The 26,031-nt window shown below is 43.2% G+C and overlaps 1 protein-coding gene across 2 annotated transcripts; it reads left to right on the top strand.

The window, feature by feature from the left end:
• Nucleotides 1-364: 364 nt before the first annotated feature.
• On the top strand, nt 365-25,982 carry myh11a (myosin, heavy chain 11a, smooth muscle). Of its 2 annotated transcripts, XM_076145773.1 has the most exons (42): nt 365-524; nt 3,356-3,723; nt 3,996-4,152; nt 8,308-8,335; nt 11,622-11,721; nt 13,671-13,763; nt 13,891-13,954; nt 14,472-14,570; nt 14,821-14,964; nt 15,283-15,378; nt 15,638-15,756; nt 15,855-16,007; nt 16,240-16,413; nt 16,517-16,690; nt 16,824-16,938; nt 17,094-17,287; nt 17,561-17,682; nt 17,771-17,840; nt 17,966-18,126; nt 18,285-18,393; nt 18,524-18,655; nt 18,791-18,997; nt 19,132-19,269; nt 19,392-19,515; nt 19,619-19,790; nt 19,884-20,096; nt 20,186-20,330; nt 20,471-20,677; nt 20,795-20,899; nt 21,023-21,175; nt 21,262-21,510; nt 21,748-21,960; nt 22,149-22,361; nt 22,446-22,607; nt 22,691-22,819; nt 22,897-22,985; nt 23,072-23,195; nt 23,293-23,501; nt 23,623-23,731; nt 23,962-24,134; nt 24,326-24,358; nt 24,804-24,940. In XM_076145773.1, exons 2-41 carry the CDS (start codon nt 3,379-3,381, stop codon nt 24,348-24,350), a joined length of 5,808 nt encoding a protein of 1,935 aa, XP_076001888.1. In that variant the 5' UTR covers nt 365-524; nt 3,356-3,378; the 3' UTR covers nt 24,351-24,358; nt 24,804-24,940. The 2 variants fall into 2 exon arrangements, with proteins under 2 accessions (XP_076001888.1, XP_076001887.1); XM_076145772.1 differs by lacking the exon at nt 24,326-24,358 and having other exon boundaries at nt 24,804-25,982.
• The last annotated feature ends 49 nt before the right edge of the window (nt 25,983-26,031 follow it).

The raw sequence follows: 26,031 nt of genomic DNA, 5'->3' as shown, positions 1-26,031 counted from the left end.
GACTGACTGACTGACTGACTGACTGACTACCTTCACTACAATCATTCCTTGCAGACAGACAGACAGACAGACAGACTGACTGACAGACTGACTGACTGACTGACTGACTGACTGACTGACTGACTGACTACCTTCACTACAATCATTCCTTGCAGACAGACAGACAGACAGACAGACTGACTGACTGACTGACTGACTGACTACCTTCACTCCCATCATTCCTTGCCGTGCCTGCTCACACCTGCCGCTGCACTGCGCATGTCTGTTGCCTCTTGCTCCGTTAATGGATGTTGCGGGCGAACCAGGATGGAGGAGGAGGAGGAGGAGGAGGAAGAGGCTCACTTCGCTCGTGCGTCTCCGCCCCTCGCGAAGGGGCGCAGTTTAAATGTAAAGTGTCAGTATTTAGTTTGGTAATCTGGACTGTTCGTTTTTGGAGTACCTTGTCAGCGCCGTACGCTCCAAACCCTGACTTTCCAAATCCAAATCTTCCCTCCCCCCCACAATCAGACATTTCTTCACGTTATGTAAGTATTCAACTCTTTTACTCTACTGCAAGTGTTAAAGTGTGTTTGCTCACGAGAGGCGGTGTTTCGGTGCACTTGTCGGCGTCATCTCCACTCAAACTAAACTACACTGCCCGTCAAGGTGAGGAAATGAGATTTAAACCTGATGAAGAACATTATAGCGTTCTGATGTGGAAAAAACACTTTTAAACCAACGCAGCAACCAAGTCAGCAGCTTTACTTGCTGAAGAGCGTATATAGTCCATAAAAATACTGTGTGTAATGTTTATAGACACCAGAGTCAGCATCTTCTAACTTGTAGATGTATTCGTTATTTATGCTGCATTCACTGTCTCACACAACCCTGGAAGCTTTTGTTCTTTTGTTTTCTCCACCACATTGAATTGGATGTAAGGGGAAATGAGTGTTGATTATCACAGTCAAACCAGTCACAACTCTAACCGAGGAGTTTCCTGTTCTCCAAATATGGTTGTATAAAGCCGCCTGCCTCTGACTGATGCTGTGGCTGCAAGCTGTCAGTTTGCATTCGTGCATGTGTTCCTCAAATACGGGCGTTTAATTGTTTTTGCTTGTTCTCTATTGCTCTGTATATTTATTGAGCTAATGTCTACACACTCTTCCCCCTTCAATACACTTTTACCGCACAGACACACAGGTTACAGTATGTGTTTAATGTGTTAAATGTTATCTTATAGATGCTAAGATAGAATGGTTGCCTTACATGCATTTAAAAGGACATTTGGCAGTTGCTGACATATTCCTAAGTTATGAATGCTTTAATAATTAACACTTGTGCAGAATGGCTTGCCCGACAGTTTATTAACATTTTGGCAACAGGGAAACACCCAAGACCGGAAATGACTTAAATAGTCCACGGGCTCCACAGGTCACTTGCTCTCCTGGGTGGGATTTCCACTTGTTTATTATTTTTCATAAAGTTTCCAAAACAATTCAACTGGTAAGTAGATGCATCAGGTCTTGCCTAAGTGTGTTTAAGTAGGGTTAGTTGAGCTATGTAACATGACAGTGAAAATGCGTACTTATCCATTCAACGGTTGCACTTCCAATGAGATGGGAGTTTACCATGTGCGGTAATGTGAACGCTATATAAGATCACAAATGTTTATAGTATTATATTCTGATGGCATCTGTGTGTTGACAAACAGAGCTGTGTCACCCTTCAGACAGTAGCATCAAGGATCCTCAGATGTGGTGTACATGAGTATAAGTCTGTGTGTGTGTGTGTGTGTGTGTGTGTGTGTGTGTGTGTGTGTGTGTGTGTGTGTGTGTGTGTGTGCGCACAGTGTCAGGAGGGAAGTTAAAGGGGCCCTGATTGTCCATGCGTGTTTTCACACAGGGGCACTCCTCGGTACCCAGGGAAAGGTCAGTTTACTTTCACTGTCAGAAATAGCTGATCATCAAAGCCTCAGTGGAAGTGTGCCTGGGTTTAACCACTGGCTTTGCAGGTTTTGACAAATAGGAAATGTCTCAAACTAATATTTATGTAATAACTCCCAGTAGTTTCTGTGTGGTTTGTTTTGGCTGGTCCCTGGGGTACATTTACAGGGTTTCTCAGGAGGCTCCATGCCTTTTTGTGTGCCAGTCTCACGATGGAGGAGGGGTGATGTAATGGTCTGTGGATTGGAGTGGGTCATCATCTGTAATCCAAGAAGACTTTGTATGTGTACCTTATCACACAGAGGCTAATCCAATTTGACAAAAGTGTAGTATGGTCTCACTGGATTCAGAGAAGTGAAGTAAATAGTGATGTACTGTATATCTGCTGTCCCTACTTTCAAATGTATTCAGTTGCAGGTACCATTGGCAAAAATGGTACCTGCAGTGCCAGTGTCACCATTGGTTCAGAGTGTAGAACCTTTAAAAATGAAGGCTGCTGCAGGGCCCATGTGTGAGTGTTAAAATTCTGGGCCCCCTCATGCTCGCTGCCGTGCTGTTATCATTTTGGCGTAAACGACAAGACTGACTAGAGACATACTATTCCCTATATGGGCTTTGTTTGGGAGTTCACTTGCCTTGCTGTTTAGGTCCACAGAAAAGAGTCCTGCTCCAGAGAAGGGGCCCATATATGGTCATCGCAGCATGAGACTGAAGCCTCATAGCAGACAGAGAGTGGGAGAGGGAAGCGAAGGGAGTACGAGATGAGAAAAAAAGGGACGTTTGTCAATTGTGCAATGACTTAATGATTGACTTATTAAATGGTTGTAAGAATTGTTGATTTGGGTTATTTCAGCTGAGGCTGTTGACTAATGCACTGGTCTTTGACAATTGAGCTAATTCAATTCATTTCCTGGCCTCAATCGTTCCCCAAATGAGGGACAGGAATTGTTTGTGCATTTCCCTTGTGGCGTTAGTGTGTGTGAAAGTATACGGTGGGGGGGGTCTGTGAGAATGGCTGCACTCTGGAACTCCCCCGATGGATGAAACAAATTAACTCTTTGAGCTACAACCACAAGCTGGAGGCAATGTTACTTCCAGACTCGTCACTTGCTGCAGTGTTTAATTGTCGCTGTACATCTTAATTTTTGCCCACAAACAATTCCCCAGCTTTTTAACAATTCTACCAATGGGGGTTTTAATTATCTGTGGCTTGTCTTATACGTTCCAAACTGTTTCTCCATCACTGCAGGTCCACTCTATTCAATATTGTCGCTGCTTTATGCAATTTCTTAATCCCTATGTTAAATTTGTTTCAAATTTCACTAAATCCCTAAATTAGTTTGCATTCGTTTCCTACTCCTTTCCCATCTTCCTTTATGCTTCATGTCCCTTTCTCTCTTCCTGATCTCCCATTTGTTTGTTCTGTTCCATAGTTGGCACACATCCTTAATCCAAGATGTCCAAGAAGGCCCCAAGCGGTGAGGATGAGAAGTTCCTCTTTGTTGACAAAGACTTCCTGAACAGCCCCATGGCGCAGGCCGACTGGTCAGCCAAGAAGCTGGTTTGGATCCCCTCAGAGAAGCATGGCTTCGAGGCAGCTTGTATCAAGGAGGAGCACGGCGAGGAGGTGCTGGTGGAGCTTGCTGACAATGGAAAGAAGGCGACAGTCAACAAGGATGACATCCAGAAGATGAACCCACCTAAGTTCAGCAAGGTGGAGGACATGGCTGAGCTCACCTGCCTGAACGAGGCCTCCGTGTTACACAATCTGCGTGAGAGGTACTTCTCTGGCCTGATCTATGTGAGTACACAGCGCAAACATGTCAATAAATGCACAATCAATGACACACAAGGCTGCCATAAACTAATCCACTTCATCGATTCCTCAGTCCCTAACACTGAGCTCAACCTGCTAAAACACTTCCCTTAACTAAGATTAGTGCTAAAAGATGTGTCCATTAAAATCATCCGAAAATAACTATTTTCATTCCTGACATTTTTAGTCCTCAGACGTTCAGAAATACAAGAACTCAAAGTCAAATCACTTCACACACTTCTGATATCTGCTCTCAGACGTACTCCGGCCTGTTCTGCGTGGTGGTGAACCCATATAAAATGCTGCCCATCTACTCAGAGAAGATCATTGACATGTACAAAGGAAAGAAACGACATGAAGTCCCCCCTCATATCTACTCCATTACTGATAACGCCTACAGAAACATGATGCAAGGTAAGGTTTTAATACACTCACTTTCCGTTTGTTTAATGATTCCTGGCCCTTTTTGTTTGGATTCTGTGACAGACCTACAAATCAGGTAGACAGGAAACCTTAACAGGACACCTTATGAATGTCCTAGGATGGACATGTGACCTCGTCAAACTATTTCCCTGAAAATGAATGAACGATCCTGCTGAGGCAAAGAAAGGGGGAGATTCACCATCATGAGTTGGTGCAACTCCTTGGATTCTCTCGCACATTTTCAGATTAGACAGTCAAACCTGACAGCAGCTGGCCTCATATTTTCCAATTGATTTGTGTTGAATTGTTCTCAGACTTCTATTTAGATGTCAGATGTTTGTTTGGCTAAGGCTCCATCAAGTGGTCTTTTTACGAGGTGGCTGATAAAAGCCACAAACCGACTAATGCTCTCAGGTAAGATGGTCACTTCAAAGGCAGCCTCAGAGTTTCGTATTTGCAGTGTCATGTGAAATGATATAACTGAAAATGGCAAATCTAACCACGTTCGTTTCATCAGCTATTGTTTTGTATAGGTGACAATAGTCCTGCCTTACAGTTAACAGCTCTTGGTTGACTGTGCAGTGGCTTAATTTTAGAGTAGCTAGTGTTTTCCCATAGAAATTGTTTCTTGTGGTTCCAGGGTTCGTGCCCACTGGATTTCATGTTGACGTGAGGATGTCTTGCTGGTTCCCTCTGAGGAGTTGAGGGATGGGTGGAGGGCAGTAAAGCATTTCCTGTTTTAGCAACCCCTTTCCTTATTCACATTTTCCAGCTTTTGGTTCATATTCTTCTATTGTCTTTTGTAATTTTCTCAATAACTCCTTACTAACAGGTGAATATTATTCTTTCGTTTAATGTTGACTCAATCTGGCTCTACCAGGCTGTGGAAGGAGAGTTTAAATGCCCCTTGTTTCTTCCCTCCCGAGGCTTGATGAGTCACCCATTAAAACACGATGTTTGCACAGGACTACAAAGCAGGAAGAGGCTGTTTAGAGAGTTTCAAGTTTGGCATGACAGAATGTACAGTGATGGTTGTCTTTACATAATGTTGAGGATCACTCCTGTACTCCATCTCCTCCTTTTACAAAGAGAGAGGGATATGTTTTTATTCGGCTGTCAGGCCATTTACAGTATGTATGTGTGTGAAACTGATGTGACCTTTCACTTACCTACCAGGAGCTGTCTATGCCTGGAAACTCTGCTTTTGTTTCACCTTACCTCAACAACATGTAACTTTTTTTAAACTATTTGCTGATATCCTCATTAGATCCTGATAGGAATCTATGAATTGAGCAATCTGGGAAAATATGCAAGTAGGAAGAGGAAGGGAATTTCCTCAGTGATTCCACCTCCTCCACACTTTTAAAGACTGCTTTTTTTTCCTCTTGATAACATCAATTAAGTACATTGCAAGTGTGTTCACATGCATAAACATCAAAGCAGCTACTGAGCTTTTAACTTACAGTAAATTAAGTCTTGGTCTCTTTATACAAGTGACTGTACTGTAATAGGATGTACATCTACTGAAGTGATATCTGACAAGAATCAGTGTAGCAGCAAAGACTGAAGAATCCTAAAGAGCAGCAGCTTTACATAGAGACTGTTGTGATATCGACTTGAAAAATGTCATTCATATTGGCGTCTCTTATTAGAGTGGCTGAGACTGTATGTTTGGCCAGGGCCTCTTTGTATTTACAACTACAGCTATGGTGTGTAAATACAATGTCATTAGTAAACAAGGAACCGAGGGATTTATTGGTGTTTAGAGTACACTACAAATAAATATGCTGAGGCTCATCCATGCATAAAAAGTCATGCAGCTGTTACTTACAGGACCTTTTCAGTTTGACAGGGCTGAAACACACCGCCGTTTACACCCTGGAACGCCGTGTGCATTTGACTCAGACTAAACAAATCCGACATTTGCAGAGGCTCATTTGTGTTCATGGGTGTTCAGGTTTCGGAATTAAAATATAACTGCGGTGTAAGGTTTTACAAGAGAGTCCAAACGCTAAGTTAAGAGGAATACATGCACAACGAAACAAGAGGTCAAAGCAAGGTAAGAGATGGAAAAGCAAGCGGAAAGATAAGGAAGATTAAGGTTGACAATAAAATGGAGATAGAAGACGTTTAAGATTTAAATTTGAAGCAGTCTTAGCGAGTCTTGCATGTCATTATAAAAGCATAACTTGTTCTTTTTAACAGCAGACAGCAGTGACAGCAGTGACAGCAGCACAACCACCTTAGTTTAAAAATGGAACTGTGATGCTATGAGACAATCCATCAGAAAAACTACAGAGATCATGTATTCACTTGTTTTTGTCCAAATAATGGAACCATCAGGTAGACAGGGGCTTAACTTGTTCTCATAGAAAGTGGCAGGGTTAGAATGCTAGGATGGATTTGATTGGCTGTCCAAACTCAAGATCAGGCGCTCTGATTGGCCAGTCTAAGAAATTAACCCTACTGACGCAAATTATGGGGAAGTTCAGAGGTCAGCCAGATGAGAAGGTTTCAAAAATCTGTCTCAAACTGCCTCCACAATTACGAAAATGTTATTACAATAAACATAAACACAATGTTGTTTGCAGGATTGTTATTGTTGATGCATCAGTGGAACTTCCCACGATGTAGAGACTGATGGAGCCATATATTCCATACATAGTGTTAACTGTCAAACAAGAAATCCACATGCTCGAGTGGAAGTGGAGCATAACTACAACAAATCCCAATAACAGCCTGAGGCTTCGTCTGCTTTGAACCATTCTGCCTCCCACTTGGCTGGAATCCCATCTGTCCGAGTTTAAATTCCTCTTTGATGCTGAAGAGATAAAAATATGTAACATTTCACCGCAGCAGATGAGGGATGTGTTATTTTCCCTTTCTCCTGTAATAATCAGCGTATTTACAGTCAACGTCGGCCAGAAGTGAGGAGAGCTCGACGAGCTCATCTTGTATTTCATTTGAGTCAGTTTCAAGATATTTGTTGAGATAATGTTGTGGATTTGTTTTCTTTGTGCTCATTTCCCTGCAGCCGATAGCCCTCTGCCTCTCTTTCCTCCGTCTCTGGCACCAAAGCGAGCTTGGTGTCAGTGTTGTTTTTGGACGTTGTACAAATGCTCACAGCACTGGTTACCTCGGCCTATCTCTCTCCCTCTCTCCCTCTCCCTCTCTCTCCCTCTCCCTCTCTCTCCCTGCATCTGCCTTAATTAGGAAGTGAAAACAGCAAATGGCCTGCATTTTGTGTGTGTGTATGTGAGGAATGGAACCTGTGCTACAGCAGCCGAGCCGGCCAAGTCCTGTCCAAAAGGAGAAATAGCATCCGTACTAGTTTACAGTTCAAATCAGGGGGAGACTGCATGATGTTAATGTGTGTGATCTGCCAAACTGGATGGTGAATCATAGAAAAATGAAAATTATGAAGCTGCACATCACTGAATGAGGCAGAGAAAATACTAAAAGAATATGCATGTTTGGTAATTATGCTTTGATAATTGATATTCAGACGTGCACCCTTTATTCACCCTGGGGTCTACTGAGGGGATACAGTTGCAAAATATCCTTACATGGACTCAACATATTCTCCCAAGGGTATTTTTGGAAGCAGTGTAATGAGTCATTGCTCAGCACATTCAGAGTTGAATTTCATGGTTAAAATCAAAGTATTTTTCTGGGAATTCAATGTCTCCTTAGGCACAGGAAAGGCTTTGCAGTTCACACAGTCTCTCCTAAGACTTGACTGAGGCTCATTTAGTGTCAAGGTCAACACTAGATTGACTTTTGTTCTTTGGGAAAGGCCCTCTGGTTTCGTGTGAGATATGAAGAGATTTGCACTAAGGTAATGAACCAAACCAAGAGGAGCAAAGGAGGAGTCTCTCGTGCATGAAATGGATAATAGAATATGTCATTTTATACTGAATATTTAAGTTTAGGTTGGTTCTCAAACTGCATTGAATCTGCACCCTTGCACATATGAGGTTTTTCAATTTGGCAAGGCGGTATTTAGATGTTTGGTTTGCTCAGAGGTCCTATTTGTTTCCAAATGTTTGAGAACCATTGACCTGAACAGTACAAAAAGTTCATGTGTTTGCACCTTCTAAGTGATGCCACCTACAGTACATCAACTTTGTGTCTTTGTTTCCTCAGATCGGGAGGATCAGTCCATTCTCTGCACGTAAGTAAAAATCTACAACTTACTTACAACCTGACCTTTGTTGCCTTTTCCTCAACTTTTTCCTAAACTGCACATCGTCGCACGCTTGAAGGAAGGTGACCGTACGTGTGGAAGAACAGTTACATAATGCTTGTGTAAACACAGAGTTAAACAAATGAGATCCTCACAGCAGACAGCCTCATCCAGTTATGTTCACAGCTAATCATTGGTGATATAACACCCCTGCTTTTGTGAGGATGTTGCGTCTTACTGTCAAATCTGGGGATGAATTCACAGTGTTAACTTTTAGCTGTGTTCTATTCACACTGTGAGCTGGATCACAGAGGTCCCAGTGGGCTGTGGGGGTCGGCCCTCACTCTCCTCTCACATTTGTCCTGCATCCGGATGGGGGAACTAGATTATCTCTCCACATATTTGGCCTCTATCTTGTTTATTTACTTGTTTTAAGTGTTTTTTGAGAATTTTAGTTCGTAATTGATTTTCCATTCCAAGCACAACAGCAGGCAGCCATACAGTCACAATACATTGTCTGGTAGTTCTCAGTGGGAAAATGCAGATACACATCCTAACACACAGATGTCCATATTTCCTTTATTTACGCTGAGTGAACAGTGGCATTTTGCTGTTCAGTGTCCAGTAGAGATGGTGCAGAAGCCCCATTAAAGGAAATGGGAGGAAGGGCTCCTCCTCAGTGATGTGCTTCAGGCTCTTGCACCAAATTCCTTTGATCCCATCAGACCTTTATCTCAACTCTCTGTGGCTTTTCTTATCAGCAGTAAAAGTCTTATATCTATGGATTTCTGTTAATTAACAGCCAATAGTTTGCAGTGCTGCTCTACAAGCAAATTTGGGCAGGATATGTCCCACAAAGCTGTTAGTGATGGGCAAATGTCTGTGAAATATCATGTAAAATCATTTTAAGTTTGATGAAGATGGAGATGATATCGCATAATAGAGACCAAAGCATAAACTCTGCTATTTTGGTGCACCAGTTTGATTTAAAGAGTCACTTTAAGTTTCCACTATGAAGTGAAGCTTATGTTTAACCTTAGCGTGACTGTGGAGCCATATATGGAAGGAATGTTTCTGGTGAAGTAGATGGAATGTCATGTAGGACATTCTCCTGTGTGTGTTAAATTACACATAAACACATACACATACACAGCATATTTTATTTATTTTGTTAAACATGCAAGGCTTCTACACAACTTAACTAAGCCGGTCAGTTTTATGGTTTATGAAAATTCCCATGACAATGTAAAGATACTGATTTTCAGAGACACACAAAATATTGATCTCAAAATCTTCCACAGATTCACAGGATCTGGCCATGGGAAATATTTGGGAGTCAACTACATCCATTTTCAAGATGGTGACATGTCATGTCAGTAGGGTCACAAGTTTCCATTGTCCCGAATGAATTATGTGTGCACATGTGTGAAAGTCTGGACAGATGGAATGAGCACTGTATCCACCCAGAGACAGGATGAGCACAGATACGGTTTTTATATTGGTGCTTATTCATTGTAGACTGAGGGTTGCAGGACACTGAGAGGTGTTCGTGGACCTTAGCCATGTCAGCCCATGATGCTTAAAGACAGACTGCGATGTTTTTAACATTTTAACCAAAGTCTTACTTTCTTAAATGTTTCCTTATTGTTGTATTCTAATGTGCAAATGTGCAGAGCAGACTTCATCCTCTAAGAGCATTTGTTTGACATGGTGAAGTAAAACCGTCAACATAGCCACAAACAGAGTTGGTCCTGACCTCCCTAGGCCTCTAGGCATTATTCTGCTTAGGGGCCCTCCTACCTCACTTAGGAGCCATGGAAACCATTTGCAATTGCCACACAGTCTCACCTGACACCCAAGCGCTCACTTACAATCCTCCTTCCTTTAAAGTAGTTTGCTCCATCCGTCGCCCTAAGAATAAGCACACCTCTTCAGAACAGGATGAGTTCTAAACAAACAACATTTATTGAATCAAATATTCTATATAGAATCTTAAGATAAGGGGAAATTATATTTGCCTTATACTGTATCTCCTGTGTAATGTGTTCAGAGAGATTGTTCAGCTTCATACTCTCATCCAAATTGTAAACACTCACACCCACTCTGACATGAAAGACCCTTGAGTAATTTTCAGGGCCCTACGCAACTTGCAGAGTGAGCATATAGGGCCGGCCAGCTCTGGTCCCAACCATGCACAGCCCAGTCTCACACTGATCAATAAAAGGCTCTGACCCGTTATGTCCTTACAAGGGCATCTAACAACAGGATGACAACTCAACAGGTGGGAATCATTTGTTTAGATCAACATATGATCAACATTTGTACAGAACACATTACTAAACAGGAGTAAACATGAATCATTGTTTTGGGATCTTTTGAATATAAGCACAGATTTAGACATTGAGATTCAGAGGAGGAAGAAAATTGTTGTAATTGAAATAAATAATCCAATGAATATATGTGAAAAGCTGTTGAGGAGAAGTAGCAGCTAATATGTGGCAAATGTCCAAACATGACAGAGATTTGTTGTGAACGTTATGCAGACCATTTGGAGAAAAATCTTCTCCCATCTTTATTTATTCAGTGCTAACAGTCTCAGGTACCAGTCTGTCCTCAGCAGACCTGAAAAGGACAGAGTAACTAGCTTCCTCCTATAGCTGCCAAACTCAATGACAGAGCCATGGTGCATCCCATGCCTTTTATGGACCCATGTCTGAGTGTGTGTCTGTGCTGGACTGCTGGCTGATGGGTCTGGGAACGTTCAAGGTTGTCTTTGGAAGTTTGCAGGATGGAGAGATACAGCTTCTGAAAAAAAAAGGTTCTTTCCTCTGTTTGGAAAAACTCAAATTAATAAATTGCTTGGAGAGACAGCACATTGTTTCTGACAAGTTCAGAAGAATCTATCACAATAATCCTAAACAATGTTGTAAGAGGTTTCAAGATGAATAAATGTCAACTTTGTCACCATGACATTACAAGTCATCTGTCCGAAATGAATGGTAGACCACCACTGAAACCTCATATATTTAAAGCACATTTTCCCTAAGTGTGTATGGATTATGACAGTAATTTTGAAATTTTTTAAGATCAAACATTGAGTAATCTGGGTGTACAGGGATCAGTTTGTACTGGACAGAATAAACAATAACACTGTGATTTCTGTCAGGCAACATTAAACTTAGTTGTTGATCTGTTTATCTTCTTCATCTCTCATATGCCCATTTATTCAACCCAACGTAACACCTTCATCTGAATCTGGCTTTCTTTCCTCCAGTGGGGAGTCTGGTGCAGGAAAGACAGAGAACACCAAGAAGGTCATCCAGTATCTGGCGGTTGTGGCATCCTCGCACAAAGGGAAGAAAGACAGCAGTGCTGTAAGTGTCCATGTGAACAGATTGTTATGTGTGACAAGTTAGTACACAGTTCCCTCACTCTTATCGCAGAGCTGAGCAGTGAATATAGGAACCTGTCTTCTTTAACCCTATCGCCATTTCCTCCAAATAGCAACAATCAGGAACACAGTTTGCCTACGTGAGTAAAGGGGAATGCTTGGAGTGTGTTTTTGTGTGGTGTTTGTGTTTCTTGTTAGGCTAAAAATGCATGGAAGACAACGTCACTAAGTTTTAAAAAAATCTAACTTTTTATTATTTTCTTTACACTCAGGGTCTTTGGTCAAGATCCCATGTCTTACTGTTTTTGACCTTGAATGTGTTTACCATAACATACTGTGTGTCAACAAGAGACGTGTGTAGACTGCATGATCGTCCTCATCGTGATACTGACTCGCAGTCACCTTTCAAATCTGCAAAGTGTTCAAAGACATTTAGTCATGCAATAGTCCTGTACTGGTTTATCAGGTGGATTTTTGTCATAAGCACCCTTTCACTGCTAGGGGAGGTCAGACCGGCGCCTCTCTGGCAGTGACAGGGTCCATCACAGACCAACGAGCACAGTGTGAGCATGACCATCTCCTGTTTTTGTCTATCCAGAAACATTATCTCCTCACAGATCCCCTCCCCCCTTCCTCCTCATCCACAACATTTCCTTTGACAAGCTCTCTTGTCCTGTAGAGTTTAGTCAATCTTTGGGTTTGCACAGTGTGGAGTTTCTGAAACACCCATTTTTGTAAGTTTGTTGTCTCCTGATAAGGCCGCTTCTAAACTGGACTCAGTCCTCTTGTTTGAACTTTAATATTAAAACCCCTTTTTAGAGCAGCTGCTTCAGAATGGAACCATGACTCAGCTCTGGAGCAGATTTGATGGTGTTAAGTCGTCTGGCATTGGTTGAGGTACCAGGCGGATTCATTTTTGGGGTCAAATCGATGCTGCTTGTCTTTGCCCAGGAGGTTTTGCTGTCCTCAGATGGACCTTGAGGCTCTGCTGGGCCTCAGCCAAACAGAAATAGCATTTTACCGATCATACATCTGAACCCTCTCCGCTTCATTTTCTCTTCTCCTCTTTCTATTTTCTCCCAGGTTCTATTTTGACTGTGCCTCTCAATTTCACTTTGTTGCCATTTCCCTGTGATCTGTTCTTCCTTTACTGTCTTCTTTAATTTCCTGTCTTTTGCTCAGCGACTTAAGTGAACAGGACAGTTTCCTTTGCTTTGCCAACTCTGAACTGCATCTGGTCAGCTGGTCTGTATCTTTCTTCTTCTTCAATACTGAAAAACATCTCACAGCTAGTAAACCATACGTGTTTTCATTTGCCATCAGCAGAATAAAAGCTATAAACATCAGTAATAAACTATCCTCATGTTTGTCTTCCTTATCTCACACAATTCCTGCAGTTCTACTCTGTGTTGTTCAGCTCATTTACTGCTAAGCTAAAGGGAGTGTTTTTAAGAGAGAGCATTTCAGTTCGAGGTCTACAGCACCTGACGCTGATGCTATGCTGACACAGACCCCTTTGATCAGGTAGCTTATCTTAATACAGAGTGAAGGGAGGTCTGGCTGATCGTCCAGCTGCACCCATGGGCCCACAGACACTGCAGTCACGCTGGAAGCAAACACATCTCAGCTGTTTTTGAATCATCAATGTACTGAACGCTAAGATCTGTGTTTACACATCAGCAGCACCTTCTTCATTTATTTAGGTATTTAAAATGACAGTGAGAGTCAAGAAACTCAATAAGATGGTTTGTGAATAATTACATTGCATCGATTTTTATTCATTACTGAAAATCCCTCACCATGCTGTTTTCTTTTTCCAAACATCACTTCTGGTAGATTAGCAAACAGGCCCACCAAGCACCACTCAGTTAACAACCACCCAGTGTTTAACGTTCAGTGCTTGATGTGGTTATGTGTCACTGTCATCACCAGGGGGAGCTGGAGAAGCAGCTCCTGCAGGCAAATCCCATCATGGAGGCCTTTGGAAATGCCAAGACCATCAAAAACGACAACTCCTCTCGATTTGTAAGTTCACCATCATAGATATGTTCAATGTAATTTCTGCAGCATCAAGGAACACTCAAATATTTTGACTGTGTAGTTGGTGTAAATCAAATTATTGTGTCCCTTAACATCTTTATCTCTCCCACAGGGTAAATTCATCCGTATCAACTTTGATGTGACCGGCTACATTGTTGGAGCAAACATTGAGACCTGTATCCTGAGATTATGGTGTTATTTTTGTTATAATTTCTTCACATTTTTGTCACATTTGTATCTCAGAAAATCCTGTTCACACATTACTGTGAGAACTGGCATCTAGGCATTCCCACAGAATCATGACCTCAATATAAAATGTGCTTTTAGAGCTTTGCTTGATGTAACCTTCATTTCATAGCTGTATGTGTTCAGATTTGTTTATTTGGATTTATGTAATGCATATTTAATAGTGTTTATTTATAGTATAGACATGTGCGTACTAAATAATGGCACACAGTAATCAATAAGGAGCTCATATTGTGTACATTTTCGGCACATTTTTAAGCTACTCTTTGCTATTTCAGGCCCTTCTAGAATCTGTTCCCTTGCAGAAACGGCAGAAGCTGAGAGGCAGATTAGACATAAACTGTTGTTGAGATCCTCATGTAGGCCTGGATGGAGGTTTAATTACTAAAGCATCAGACTAAATCTTCAATATGCATACAGAACGTTACCTTTAACAGCTTCTGTCAGACCTGCTGGAGAAGTCTCGCTGCATCAGACAGGGAAAGACAGAAAGAGCCTTCCACATCTTCTACTACATGATTGCTGGTGCCAAGGACAAGCTGCGCGGTAAGATGATGAAACATCTCTGTATGATAAACAATAGTAATATGATAGCTATAAAGCAGCTGTTTTCAGATGGATAGGACATCTGTAACAATTAGTTCCATACCATGTTGATGCTACTTGCTACTTGCTACTTTCAACTGCCATGATAAACAATGGAGTAACTGCTGAATCATTTTATCTGCAAATCTATTAGGAAAAGCATACAAACAATCCTAAACCGCTGTCTTTTCCACCCTGTTGTTGTTTCTAGAGGAGCTTCTTCTGGAGCCCTTCAATAGCTACCGCTTCCTGGTTGCAGGCCACGTCCAGATCACTGGCCAGGAAGATGATGAGCTGTATGAAGAGACCATGGAGGCCATGAAGATCATGGGCCTCACTGACGAGGAGAGAATTGGTATCAATGATAATTCTCATCTCTTCTGAGTTTGGCTAAAAGAGAACTAGTTGATCTGGTCTCATCTAGTCTAGCCTCATCTAGTGTTCAGATTAGAGACTGTCAGTGTACAAATACTATTTCAACAAATTCACTGGCATGAAAGAAATCAAATACAATAGATACGTATGGAATGATCAAATGTGAAATAACCTAAATGCTAATTACCAAATTTGGCCCTTGATTCATCATTGTGAGCTGTGAATGCCTCTGATGAACAAATTCAAATACATGTGTTGCCACTGTGGTGAGGCTAATTGTCACCCAATTGTGTTCCAGATATTCTGAAGGTGTGTTCCACTGTGATGCACCTGGGAAATATTGAGTTCAAGAAAGAGAGGAACCAGGAGCAGGCCACTATGCCAGACAACACCGGTGAGACATCACTATGTTCCAAATTTAAACATATTGCGTAGACTCTGATCCCCAAGCAACAGCGCTGACCTGTGCTGAAACTGTATAATAGCTGATTCATGTGTCAAAACACAAACATTAAACAGAAGAAAGAGGGAAGGAAGATGATGTTGTGTTTCCAGATCAGATCACTACTTTACCAAAGAAAGAAAGAATTGAGAATATACAGTGTTTGACTTAGGTGAGCAAAGTGAAGACATATTCCTCTTTGTGCCTCTAGCTGCACAGAAGGTGTGTCACCTGCAGGGCATCAATGTGACAGACTTCACTCGGGCCATCCTCACCCCTCGAATCAAAGTGGGCAGAGAGGTAGTCCAGAAGGCACAGACCAAAGAGCAGGTACTGCATGTAAAAACACACTAAATATGTATGTACCTGCCCCCTATTCTCTCAACAGGAATTATTTGTGTGTGTGTGTGTGTGTGTGTGTGTGTTAGGCTGACTTTGCTATTGAGGCCTTGGCTAAAGCTGTGTTCGAACGTCTCTTTCGCTGGATCCTGGCCCGAGTCAACAAGGCCCTGGACAAGACAAAGCGGCAGGGTGCCTCCTTCCTGGGAATCCTTGACATTGCTGGCTTTGAGATCTTTGAGGTAAACACACATTGATGACAAATGAGTCAGGAACCACTAAGCTCTTGTCTCCTCCTCTCACCGTGATGCCGTTTCAAACATTCGGGGAGTAAACAGTGCGAGTGCATGAATCTTGTAGGTTGATGACAAAGCTCCAATATCAGTGTAATGTGAAATACTACAAGGTGAAGGCCAAAATGAAATGAATGCTATTTGCTTTCAGCTCTGTCTTTTGGTCTTTCGCCATTTGCAGGACAACTCCTTTGAGCAGCTGTGCATCAACTACACCAATGAGAAGCTGCAGCAGCTCTTCAACCACACCATGTTCGTCCTGGAGCAGGAGGAGTATCAGAGGGAGGGCATCGAGTGGAACTTCATCGACTTTGGCCTTGACTTGCAGCCCACCATTGAACTCATCGAGAGGCCGGTGAGTAGCCTTTAGACAGAGAAGAAGCACCTTTATCCACATTGATATAGTGTGTTGTGGTCCATCTTATGGGGTTACATGCTGAGTTCCATCTTTTCTGCAGAACAACCCTCCAGGCATCCTTGCCCTGCTGGATGAAGAGTGTTGGTTCCCAAAAGCCACAGATGTCTCATTTGTGGAGAAGCTCATGAGCACACAAGGAACCCATGTGAAATTTGCCAAACCTAAACAGCTCAAAGACAAGAAAGAGTTCTCTGTGTTTCACTATGCTGGAAGGGTGAGTATGCTAAATGGTAGCATGTGTACTGTATGTAACTTTCCTGCTGTTGTAAATCATTATTTGGATTTCTGAAATGTCCCGATACTGTTTTTTTATTATTATTATTATATCAATATTGTTTTGGTTGTAGGTGGACTACAATGCCGCAGCCTGGTTGACAAAGAACATGGACCCTCTAAATGACAACGTCACATCGCTGCTTAACAACTCCTCCAGCCTGTTTGTGCAGGATCTCTGGAAGGATGGTGAGGAGCAATAACACTTTCATGAGAATTTCCCATGAAATGCAGAGCCGTAACCCACACATTTCAAACAATGTGTCATAGTTGGTGTTAACGTATACCATATCTTGAACACACGTATTGTTTGGCTTAACGCAGTATTCTGTTGTCTGTTGTAGCGGACAGAGTCGTAGGTCTGGACACTATTGCAAAGATGTCAGAGAGCTCCATGCCAAGCGCCTCCAAGACCAAAAAGGGAATGTTCCGTACGGTCGGACAGCTCTACAAAGAGTCTCTGGCCAAACTCATGACTACTCTGCACAACACCCAGCCCAACTTTGTTAGATGCATCATCCCCAACCACGAGAAGAGGGTAAAGAAAAGCATGCTGTCATTAACACAAGTGTCTCTGTTGGAAACATGTCAGCTTTCTGGATGAATTTGATATCTATATTTTGCAGGAACAGTTGTGTCTAATGCAGATATTTACATATTTTGTGCCTTATGGGAAGATAAAATTTCAATTATTGAATCACTGAAGGCATGAGTTCCTCAAAGTGATATTATTCAGTACCATTCCATAGTGTGTTAAGTTGTATTTTCTTCATAAACCACTATAATAAAAGTAAATGACTGCTCTCCTCAGGCAGGGAAGCTTGATGCCCATTTGGTCCTGGAGCAGCTGAGGTGTAACGGTGTGCTGGAGGGGATCCGTATCTGCCGGCAAGGATTCCCTAACAGAATCGTCTTCCAGGAGTTCCGTCAGCGGTGAGTGGGATCAAATGTAGCGTGTTATTTCCTTTATATTTCATTACAGTTTCTACATTGGCTTCTCTCCATCTACTTTCTGTTTCAGTTATGAGATCCTGGCTGCCAATGCTATTCCCAAAGGATTCATGGATGGAAAACAAGCCTGCATCCTCATGGTAACTTCATGAATTCTAAAGATCTCCTTCTTGTTCATCAACCGAGAATGACATTCAGTCACAGCTTCTTTCCATATGTGTGTCATCAGCACCTAATCTTTCTTACTGATATCCTGTCTGTGCAGATCAAGCACCTGGACTTGGACCCCAATCTGTACAGGATTGGACAGAGTAAGACTTTCTTCCGCACTGGAGTACTGGCCCAGCTGGAGGAGGAGAGAGACCTGAAGATCACTGTGATCATCATTGCTTTCCAGGCCCAGGCTAGAGGCTTCCTGGCCAGAAGGTATGTGAATTCAGCCTCCTCTCACATCCACGTCCTCTAATAAATGTGAAGTTTGTAGTTTGTAATCCTTCCAACATTGTTCCATCGCACTTCATAGTCTCTTTCGTTATGCATCATTAGATTACATATCGTTCATTGATTTTACTGTATTTTTTAAGGGCATTCGCTAAGAGGCAACAACAGTTGACAGCCATGAAGGTGATTCAGAGGAACTGTGCTGCCTACCTCAAACTCAGGAACTGGCAATGGTGGAGACTCTTCACCAAGGTCAGTCTCATTTTAATGCTTTAATGTGGTCTGATGAATAATTATTCGTGTGGTCAACTGAACTGACATTGTATTCACAGTGATTAACTTGGTATTGCATTGCCTTTCCCAATTTACACCTGAACAATAGGTCAAGCCTCTTCTGCAAGTGACCCGCCAGGAGGAAGAGATGGGTCTGAAGGACGAAGAGTTGCAGAAAGCCAAAGACGTTGCTACAAAGTTTGAATCAGAGCTGAAAGAGATCAGTTTGAAACACACATCGGTAAAGAACTATACAAATTTACAATCCTAGCTGCCATCTGAGACTCTACTAGGGTGTCCATTCAAGTTGACTTGCAGCGGTCTATCACAGGAGTTTATAGATAATGACAGTGATACCGACCTTTTCCTGCTCCAGGTATTAGAGGAGAGGAACGCACTGCAGGAGCAGCTCCAAGCAGAGACAGAGCTGTATGCTGAGGCAGAGGAGATGAGGGTTCGTCTAGGAGCTAAGAAGCAGGAGTTGGAGGAGATCCTCCATGAGATGGAGGCGCGGCTGGATGAGGAGGAAGAACGTTCTCAGGTGCTGTCAGTGGAAAAGAAAAAGATGCAACAGCAGATGCAGGTGTGGATACTCATTTCTTCTTCTTGCATATTGTTATGTTTATTATTGCTATTAATAATTCTCTGAGAGGTTGCTGCGGCCTAGAACCAAGTTCTATGTGAGCCCCAATCCAGACGGTCTTCTTCTTCTTGTAGGAATTGGAAGAACATTTGGAGGAAGAGGAAGATGCTCGCCAAAAGCTTCAATTGGAGAAGGTTACTTGTGAGGGCAAAATCAAAAAGCTGGAAGATGATGTTCTGGTGATGGAGGACCATAACAACAAGCTGCTGAAGGTAAACGGGGAAAGAAAGATTTGATCTGAGAGGCTTTGTTATGCTGAAATCAATCATATGCTAGTTCACCCAGTAGTAAATTACTTGCTGATATAGTTTAATTACTGTGTGTTGGTTTGTAGGAGAGGAAGATGATGGAGGAGAGGATTGCAGACTTCAGTTCCAATCTGGCTGAGGAAGAGGAGAAGTCTAAGAACCTGACCAAGCTCAAAAATAAGCACGAGTCCATGATTTCTGACCTGGAGGGTAAAACCTGTTTTAAACAATGAAACCAGCTCAAAAGTTAAATAAACTATGCTTATTGTTAGAACAGGATGTAGAGTAACTTACCTGTCTGTCATCTTTGCAGTCCGCTTGAAGAAGGAGGAGAAGAGTCGGCAGGAGCTGGACAAGGCCAAGCGTAAATTGGAGGCAGAGTCCAATGACCTACAAGAGCAGATAGCTGACCTACAGGCCCAGATTGCTGACCTCAAAGCCCAGCTCGCCAAAAAGGAGGAGGAGTTACAGAACGCTCTGGCGAGGTAAAGTCTAACTCTACACACACACACACCACCACATTAACCTTCTGGATCCTGTGTCTTTCATTTCTGAAATGCTGGCCTGTGGCTTGTCAGGTTGGAGGATGAGGCAGCTCAGAAGAACAACGCACTGAAGAAGATCAGAGAGCTGGAGGGACACATTTCTGACCTGCAAGAGGACCTCGACTCTGAGCGAGCGGCCAGGAATAAGGCAGAGAAAATTAAAAGGGATCTCGGGGAGGAACTGGAGGCATTAAAATCTGAGTTGGAGGACACACTGGACACCACTGCCACCCAACAGGAACTGAGGTTAGCAGAAGATGAGATGAGATGACAAAACAAAACAAAATATCCAAAAGGTCTTAAACATCTGCATAATTCTTTAATCTGTTGGTCAGAGGCAAACGAGAGCAGGAGGTGAACCTATTGAAGAGAGCCATAGAGGATGAGAATCGAGCCCATGAGGCTCAGGTACAGGAGATGAGACAGAAACACACCCAGGGTGTGGAGGAGCTCACAGAGCAGCTGGAGCAGTCCAAACGAGTAGGCCTCTTTATTTCATATATTATCATGAATATTGACATGTCTTGTTGTAAGGTTTTAATTAAGTATGGTATCATCATGCTCCAATCAACACTAAGTCAAAACTGGTTTGTTTTTGTCACATTGAATTTGCTGCTCAGGTTAAGACAACCCTGGAGAAGGCTAAACAAGCGCTAGAGAAGGAAACGTCAGAACTAACAATGGAGGTGCGTTCACTGACACAAGCCAAACAAGATGGGGAGCACAAGAGGAAGAAGGTGGAGAGTCAGCTGGCAGATCTGCAGGCACGATGCAATGATAGCGAGAAGCTGAAAGCTGAGCTGGGCGACCGCTGCTCCAAGATCACTGTAAGTGTCCATCAGTAAGATATGACAAAGTTTCTGTTTTTACAGAGCTACTATACACGCTTGACAACCAAAAATTCTCATGCATTTCCCTGAGATTTCATCTTTGTCTCCCTACAGACTGAATTAGAGAGCGTGACAAACCTACTGAACGAGGCAGAGGGCAAGAACATCAAACTGGGCAAAGATGTTGCAAGTCTTGGCTCCCAACTCCAAGACACACAGGTAACAGGATGTCTAGATGTGTTAAACTGAAACAATCGCAATAATGACACAGTTACAGATGATCTAAGGCTGTGTGATGTTTGTAACTAACCCACTGACCTTTGACCTGGTGTGCTGATTCAGGAGCTGCTGGCTGAGGAGACTCGTCAGAAGCTACAGTTCGGTACAAAGTTGCGGCAAGCAGAAGATGACAAGAACAGCTTGCAAGAGCAGCTGGATGACGAGATAGAGGCCAAGAGGACAGTGGAGAGACATGTGTCCACCCTCAACATCCAGGTCAGAGTTCGTAAAGATGATGTACTCAATTTGCTGCCAATAAGCCAGTTTAAGTATTTTTTTGTCTCACACTCATCTGTTCACAGCTGTCAGACAACAAAAAGAAGTTGGATGAAATGTCGGGCAACATCGAGCTGCTGGAGGAAGGAAAGAAACGTCTGCAGAGGGACTTGGAAGCCGCAAACACCCAATTTGAGGAAAAGGCCTCAGCCTATGACAAGTTGGAGAAGACCAAAAACCGACTGCAGCAGGAGCTGGAGGACACATTGATGGACCTGGACAACCAGAGACAGAACGTGTCAAACCTGGAGAAGAAACAGAAGAAGTTTGACCAGGTAGAGATAGCGGCCATACATTGTAACAAGTTGTTTGGGGGGTTGGGTTGGGTCTTTGGGTGGGATGCCCTTTCTTTGTTTTTGTTTTTTTTGTTTCTCCCTTCTCTCCTTCTCTTTACCACAGCCTATGATACGATTTGTGCTCGCCTACATTGCTGTTTGACATAATCCTGAATTGTATGTATGTGGGTTTAGACTCCTCAGTTAATCATGGCTCTCCATTTCTCTGTCCTCCAGATGCTGGCTGAGGAGAAGAGCATCTCCTGTAAATTTGCAGAGGAGAGAGACCGGGCTGAGGCCGAGGCCAGGGAGAAGGAAACCAAGGCCCTGTCCTTGGCGAGGGCTCTTGATGACACCCAAGATGGCAGAGAAGAGCTGGAGAGAGCCAACAAGGCCCTGCGGGTAGAGATGGAAGACCTGATCAGCTCCAAAGATGATGTGGGAAAGAATGTGAGTGTTGGAACATTCAAAACTTTAGATGTTACGATTCAGTTTAAGATATAACAATTACACAAAGGTATCATGGTTAATTTAATGAGAAATTAGTGGTTTACACAAGCTATACATGGCACCTTCAACACACATAGTAGTAACCACCACCCAAACATCTTCTCTTCACCTTCCCCACCCACCATCAGGTCCACGAACTGGAAAAGTCCAAACGAGGCCTGGAGGCCCAGGTAGAGGAGATGAAAACCCAGTTGGAGGAATTGGAGGACGAACTGCAGGCAGCTGAGGATGCCAAGCTGCGCCTGGAGGTCAACATGCAAGCTCTGAAGGCCCAGTTTGACAGGGACCTTCAGGGACGCGATGAGATGGGAGAGGAGAAGAAGAGACAGCTCGTCAAGCAGGTAAAGAATCGCATTTTTCACACATCGCTGCAAATCGATGGAGCTGTACCAGGAATCTAAATGATTATGCAACTTAAATCGCAGGTTCGTGAGTTGGAGACTGAGTTGGAGGATGAACGCAAGCAGAGGGCCACAGCAGCAGCAGCCAAGAAGAAGTTGGAGACAGACATAAAAGATCTGGAGGGACAGATTGAGACTTCTAATAAGGGACGAGATGAAGCCATCAAGCAGCTCCGCAAGCTCCAGGTGAGAGTGAATTCAGGAATGGAATGTGTAACTGTTTTCATTCATTCTGATTCTTTCTTATCACTGTCTCTTACTTCCCTCAGGCCCAGATGAAGGACTTCCAGAGGGAGTTGGAGGATGCTCGCGCTGCCCGGGAGGAGGTGCTGACTACTGCTAAGGAGAGCGAGAAGAAGGCCAAGAGTCTGGAGGCTGAGCTCATGCAGCTACAGGAGGTAATGTTAGAGATTCATGCAAAACAAGGCAGAAACATATTTAGGAGAAGAAACTTGACGGATGGGTCTCCTTTTAGGATATGGCTGCAGCCGAGAGGGCACGGAAGCAGGCTGAAGCTGAGAGAGACGAGCTGTCCGATGAACTGTCGAGCAATACATCTGGAAAGTGGGTGGAGGTTTCGTCCCGTTAAGTGAAAATGAACGACACTCGATTGGAGTGGATGTCTAAGTAACCGTGCGCTTTGTGTGCAGGTCCGCCTTGGCAGATGAGAAGCGTCGTCTAGAAGGGAAGATTGCCCAGCTGGAGGAGGAACTGGAGGAGGAGCAGAGCAACATGGAGATGCTCAATGACAGGCTGAGGAAGAGCACACAGCAGGTGAAGAGCCGGCTTCTGCACCTTTGGTCTTCAATGCTCAAAAGGCATAGAAACTTATTCAGCACCACCACCTTCATGCCATGCTTTCCCTCCACAGGTGGACCAGCTAAACAACGAACTGCAGACAGAGCGGACCGCCTCCCAGAAGAACGAGAGTGCTCGGCAGCAGATGGAGCGCCAGAACAAGGAGCTGAAGGCTAAACTCCAGGAAATGGAGAACCAGGTCAAGTCCAAGTTCAAGTCATCCATCTCTGCTTTGGAGAGTAAAGTGGCACAGCTGGAGGAGCAGCTGGAGCAGGAGAGCAGGTGAGGACCATGGGCTTCAGATAGTGAAATGTGCTGAATGTCCCTTAGCAATCGAGTTATTTTGTTTTTGAATTAGATAAGGAAAACTAACATCCTAATCTAACACTTTCTCTTTAATCAGAGACAAACAGGCCTCTGCCAAGGGTTTGCGCCAGAAGGACAAGAAGCTGAAGGACCTGATAATGCAGGTGGAGGATGAAAGGAAACAAGCAGAGCAGAACAAAGACCAGGTACGCATAAACACTGATAGCATAAAGGCAGACACACACTCTCCTATGTACACTTACACACCATACTTATTATTTTGATTGTAAAAAAAGGTAATAAGCAAACAAAAGCAGTGGCATTGTAGTGCTCATTTTGAAAGTGTGTGTGTGGTTATTAGCTGGGGGTCCATTGTGCCCAGATGGTTCAGTAGCTTAGCCGATCAGTCTGTAATCACCCCCTTTTCACTCTTTAGGCGGAAAAGTCCAACACTCGCATGAAGCAGCTGAAGCGGCAGCTGGAGGAGTCAGAGGAGGAGTCCCAGCGTGCCACCGCTGCCCGCAGGAAGCTGCAGCGGGAGCTGGATGAAGCTACTGAGGCCAACGATGCCATGAGCCGCGAGGTCAACTCTCTGAAGAGCAAACTCAGGTAAGGATGCAGAGCCGGAATCAATCTGCTGTCTCCTCCTGCTGAAGTGTGTTACTCTTTCCTCTCAAACCATTTTATCACGTGAAGATACAACACTGCAACAGATACATATCCACCACACTTTGTAAGTTTGTATAGTGCAGTGGATTTAGTGAGCACAAGCAAAGAAACTGTGTCCATCTCTATTACAGAGGCAACCCTGAACCCAAGGAGTAACACAGCAGGTACCTCTGTGTATAGAAGTTAACCCATCACCACTGCTTCATATCTCATCATAACTGTTCATTCCCTCATGCACACTCGGTTCTGTCATTTCTAGCATTGAGCCTGACTGAGGGACATATGGTTCATCGGCTACCTGTGATTTCCTTAGAAAAGCCCTAAAGTCAAGGCAAAAGCACTTTGCATTTCCAATAAACTAGTAACTAAGAACTGGTGACCATATTTCCCTCAGTGCGCTTGGTTTAACTGCCATAAACCAAACTCATTTTCCTGGGCCAGGAGTCAAATGAGTTCCTTTGTAACAATAGCACAACCTGTACGTCCTGTACTTAATAGAGCCTAGAGCTTTTTTTCCAATCAAAACTTGGCCGTCTCGCGTAACCGCTCCTCTCCCTGTGGTGGCATGTTTGTGTTTGTATCTGTACGCGTGTACCTGTGGTACCTCAGGCGCGGGAATGAGCCCTCCTTCGGCAGCACGCCTCGACGTATAGGAGGAGGAGGAGGCCGGAGAGGGATGGTGGAGGACGCCTCAGAGGAGGAGGGCGACTTCCAAAGCGACTTCAACGGAACCAAGTCGGCAGAGTAAAGAAGGAAACCAAATGCCATATAACCAGAATATCAGAATGACATGCCAGGAGACATCTGGAAAGCCTGATATGCTAACTTCTTCTTCCAGATCTCCTCAAAATATGTATTTCTCTCATTTCTCTCAGTAGTGTACTGATATATACGTATTTTGTTACAGAGCACCTTTCTTGACACAAAACAATCAAAAAGGACTTCATATCAACCAGGGGGGGTTTGTTTTGTGGCTCTGCAGATGTGTGATTTGCTGTTCCTTTTTCTATTCACACTGTTTTGTAGTGCACTGAATGTTACTTTCTTATGCAAGATTTTGTACACAAAAATAGGTGCATCTAATTATAAGACACTCTAATCTGCCAGCAAAGCCTTGAATCTCCACAGTAACTCACCTTAGAAGCCGAATCCTCATCTGTGGGTGTGTGTGTGTGTGTGTGTGTGTGTGTGTGTGTTACCAGTGACTGTTGTCCTGTTGCCTGTGACTGCTGTTAGTGTTTCACATCAGCACCGAACTGTTCGAACAGATTGGGAATAGAAAACTCTTTCTAGCGATCCAACTGCTTCCAGTCAGTGCTGTTGTTTATACCCCCATCAAGTGTGTATTGCAAATCTCTATGTAGTTCCAATATATGGCTTAGAAAATATGGATTCATAGATATTAAGGACAAAGAGTGACTGCTGATGTTTGGACAGTGAAAACCAACATACAGTGTTTATTATATTTACAAACCTTTACAATTAGAGCCGCATTAAGAATGAAACGGCCATTTATGTTTAGATTTCATTTACTCATGTACAAAACTGACAGAATTGTTGAGCTTGTACTCTCAACAATACAATCATGAGCCAAATTTTACTATTGGGTACTAAAGCTGCAATCATGTGCATTTTCAGTTCCTCGTTTCTAGATTTCTATGTTTTCCCCGAACCGATTCATTCTCAGTTTCTTCTCTTCTATGTAATCATTTGACGTTTCCATTGTCACCATTTGTATCTTATGAATTGCTGAACCACCTGCACAAGAAATAAAGACTTTAAAAGTTTGGTTGTTGTTGGGTTTTTTTATTCTCTCCTTTTTAATGTTTCTGTTTTG

The sequence above is a fragment of the Genypterus blacodes genome, unplaced genomic scaffold (assembly GCF_046128005.1).
Source record: "Genypterus blacodes isolate CSIRO-AG114 ecotype Tasmania unplaced genomic scaffold, CSIRO-AGI_Gbla_v1 ptg000030l_1, whole genome shotgun sequence".
NCBI lineage: Eukaryota > Metazoa > Chordata > Actinopteri > Ophidiiformes > Ophidiidae > Genypterus > Genypterus blacodes.
This window is presented reverse-complemented; position numbering and strand designations above follow the sequence as displayed.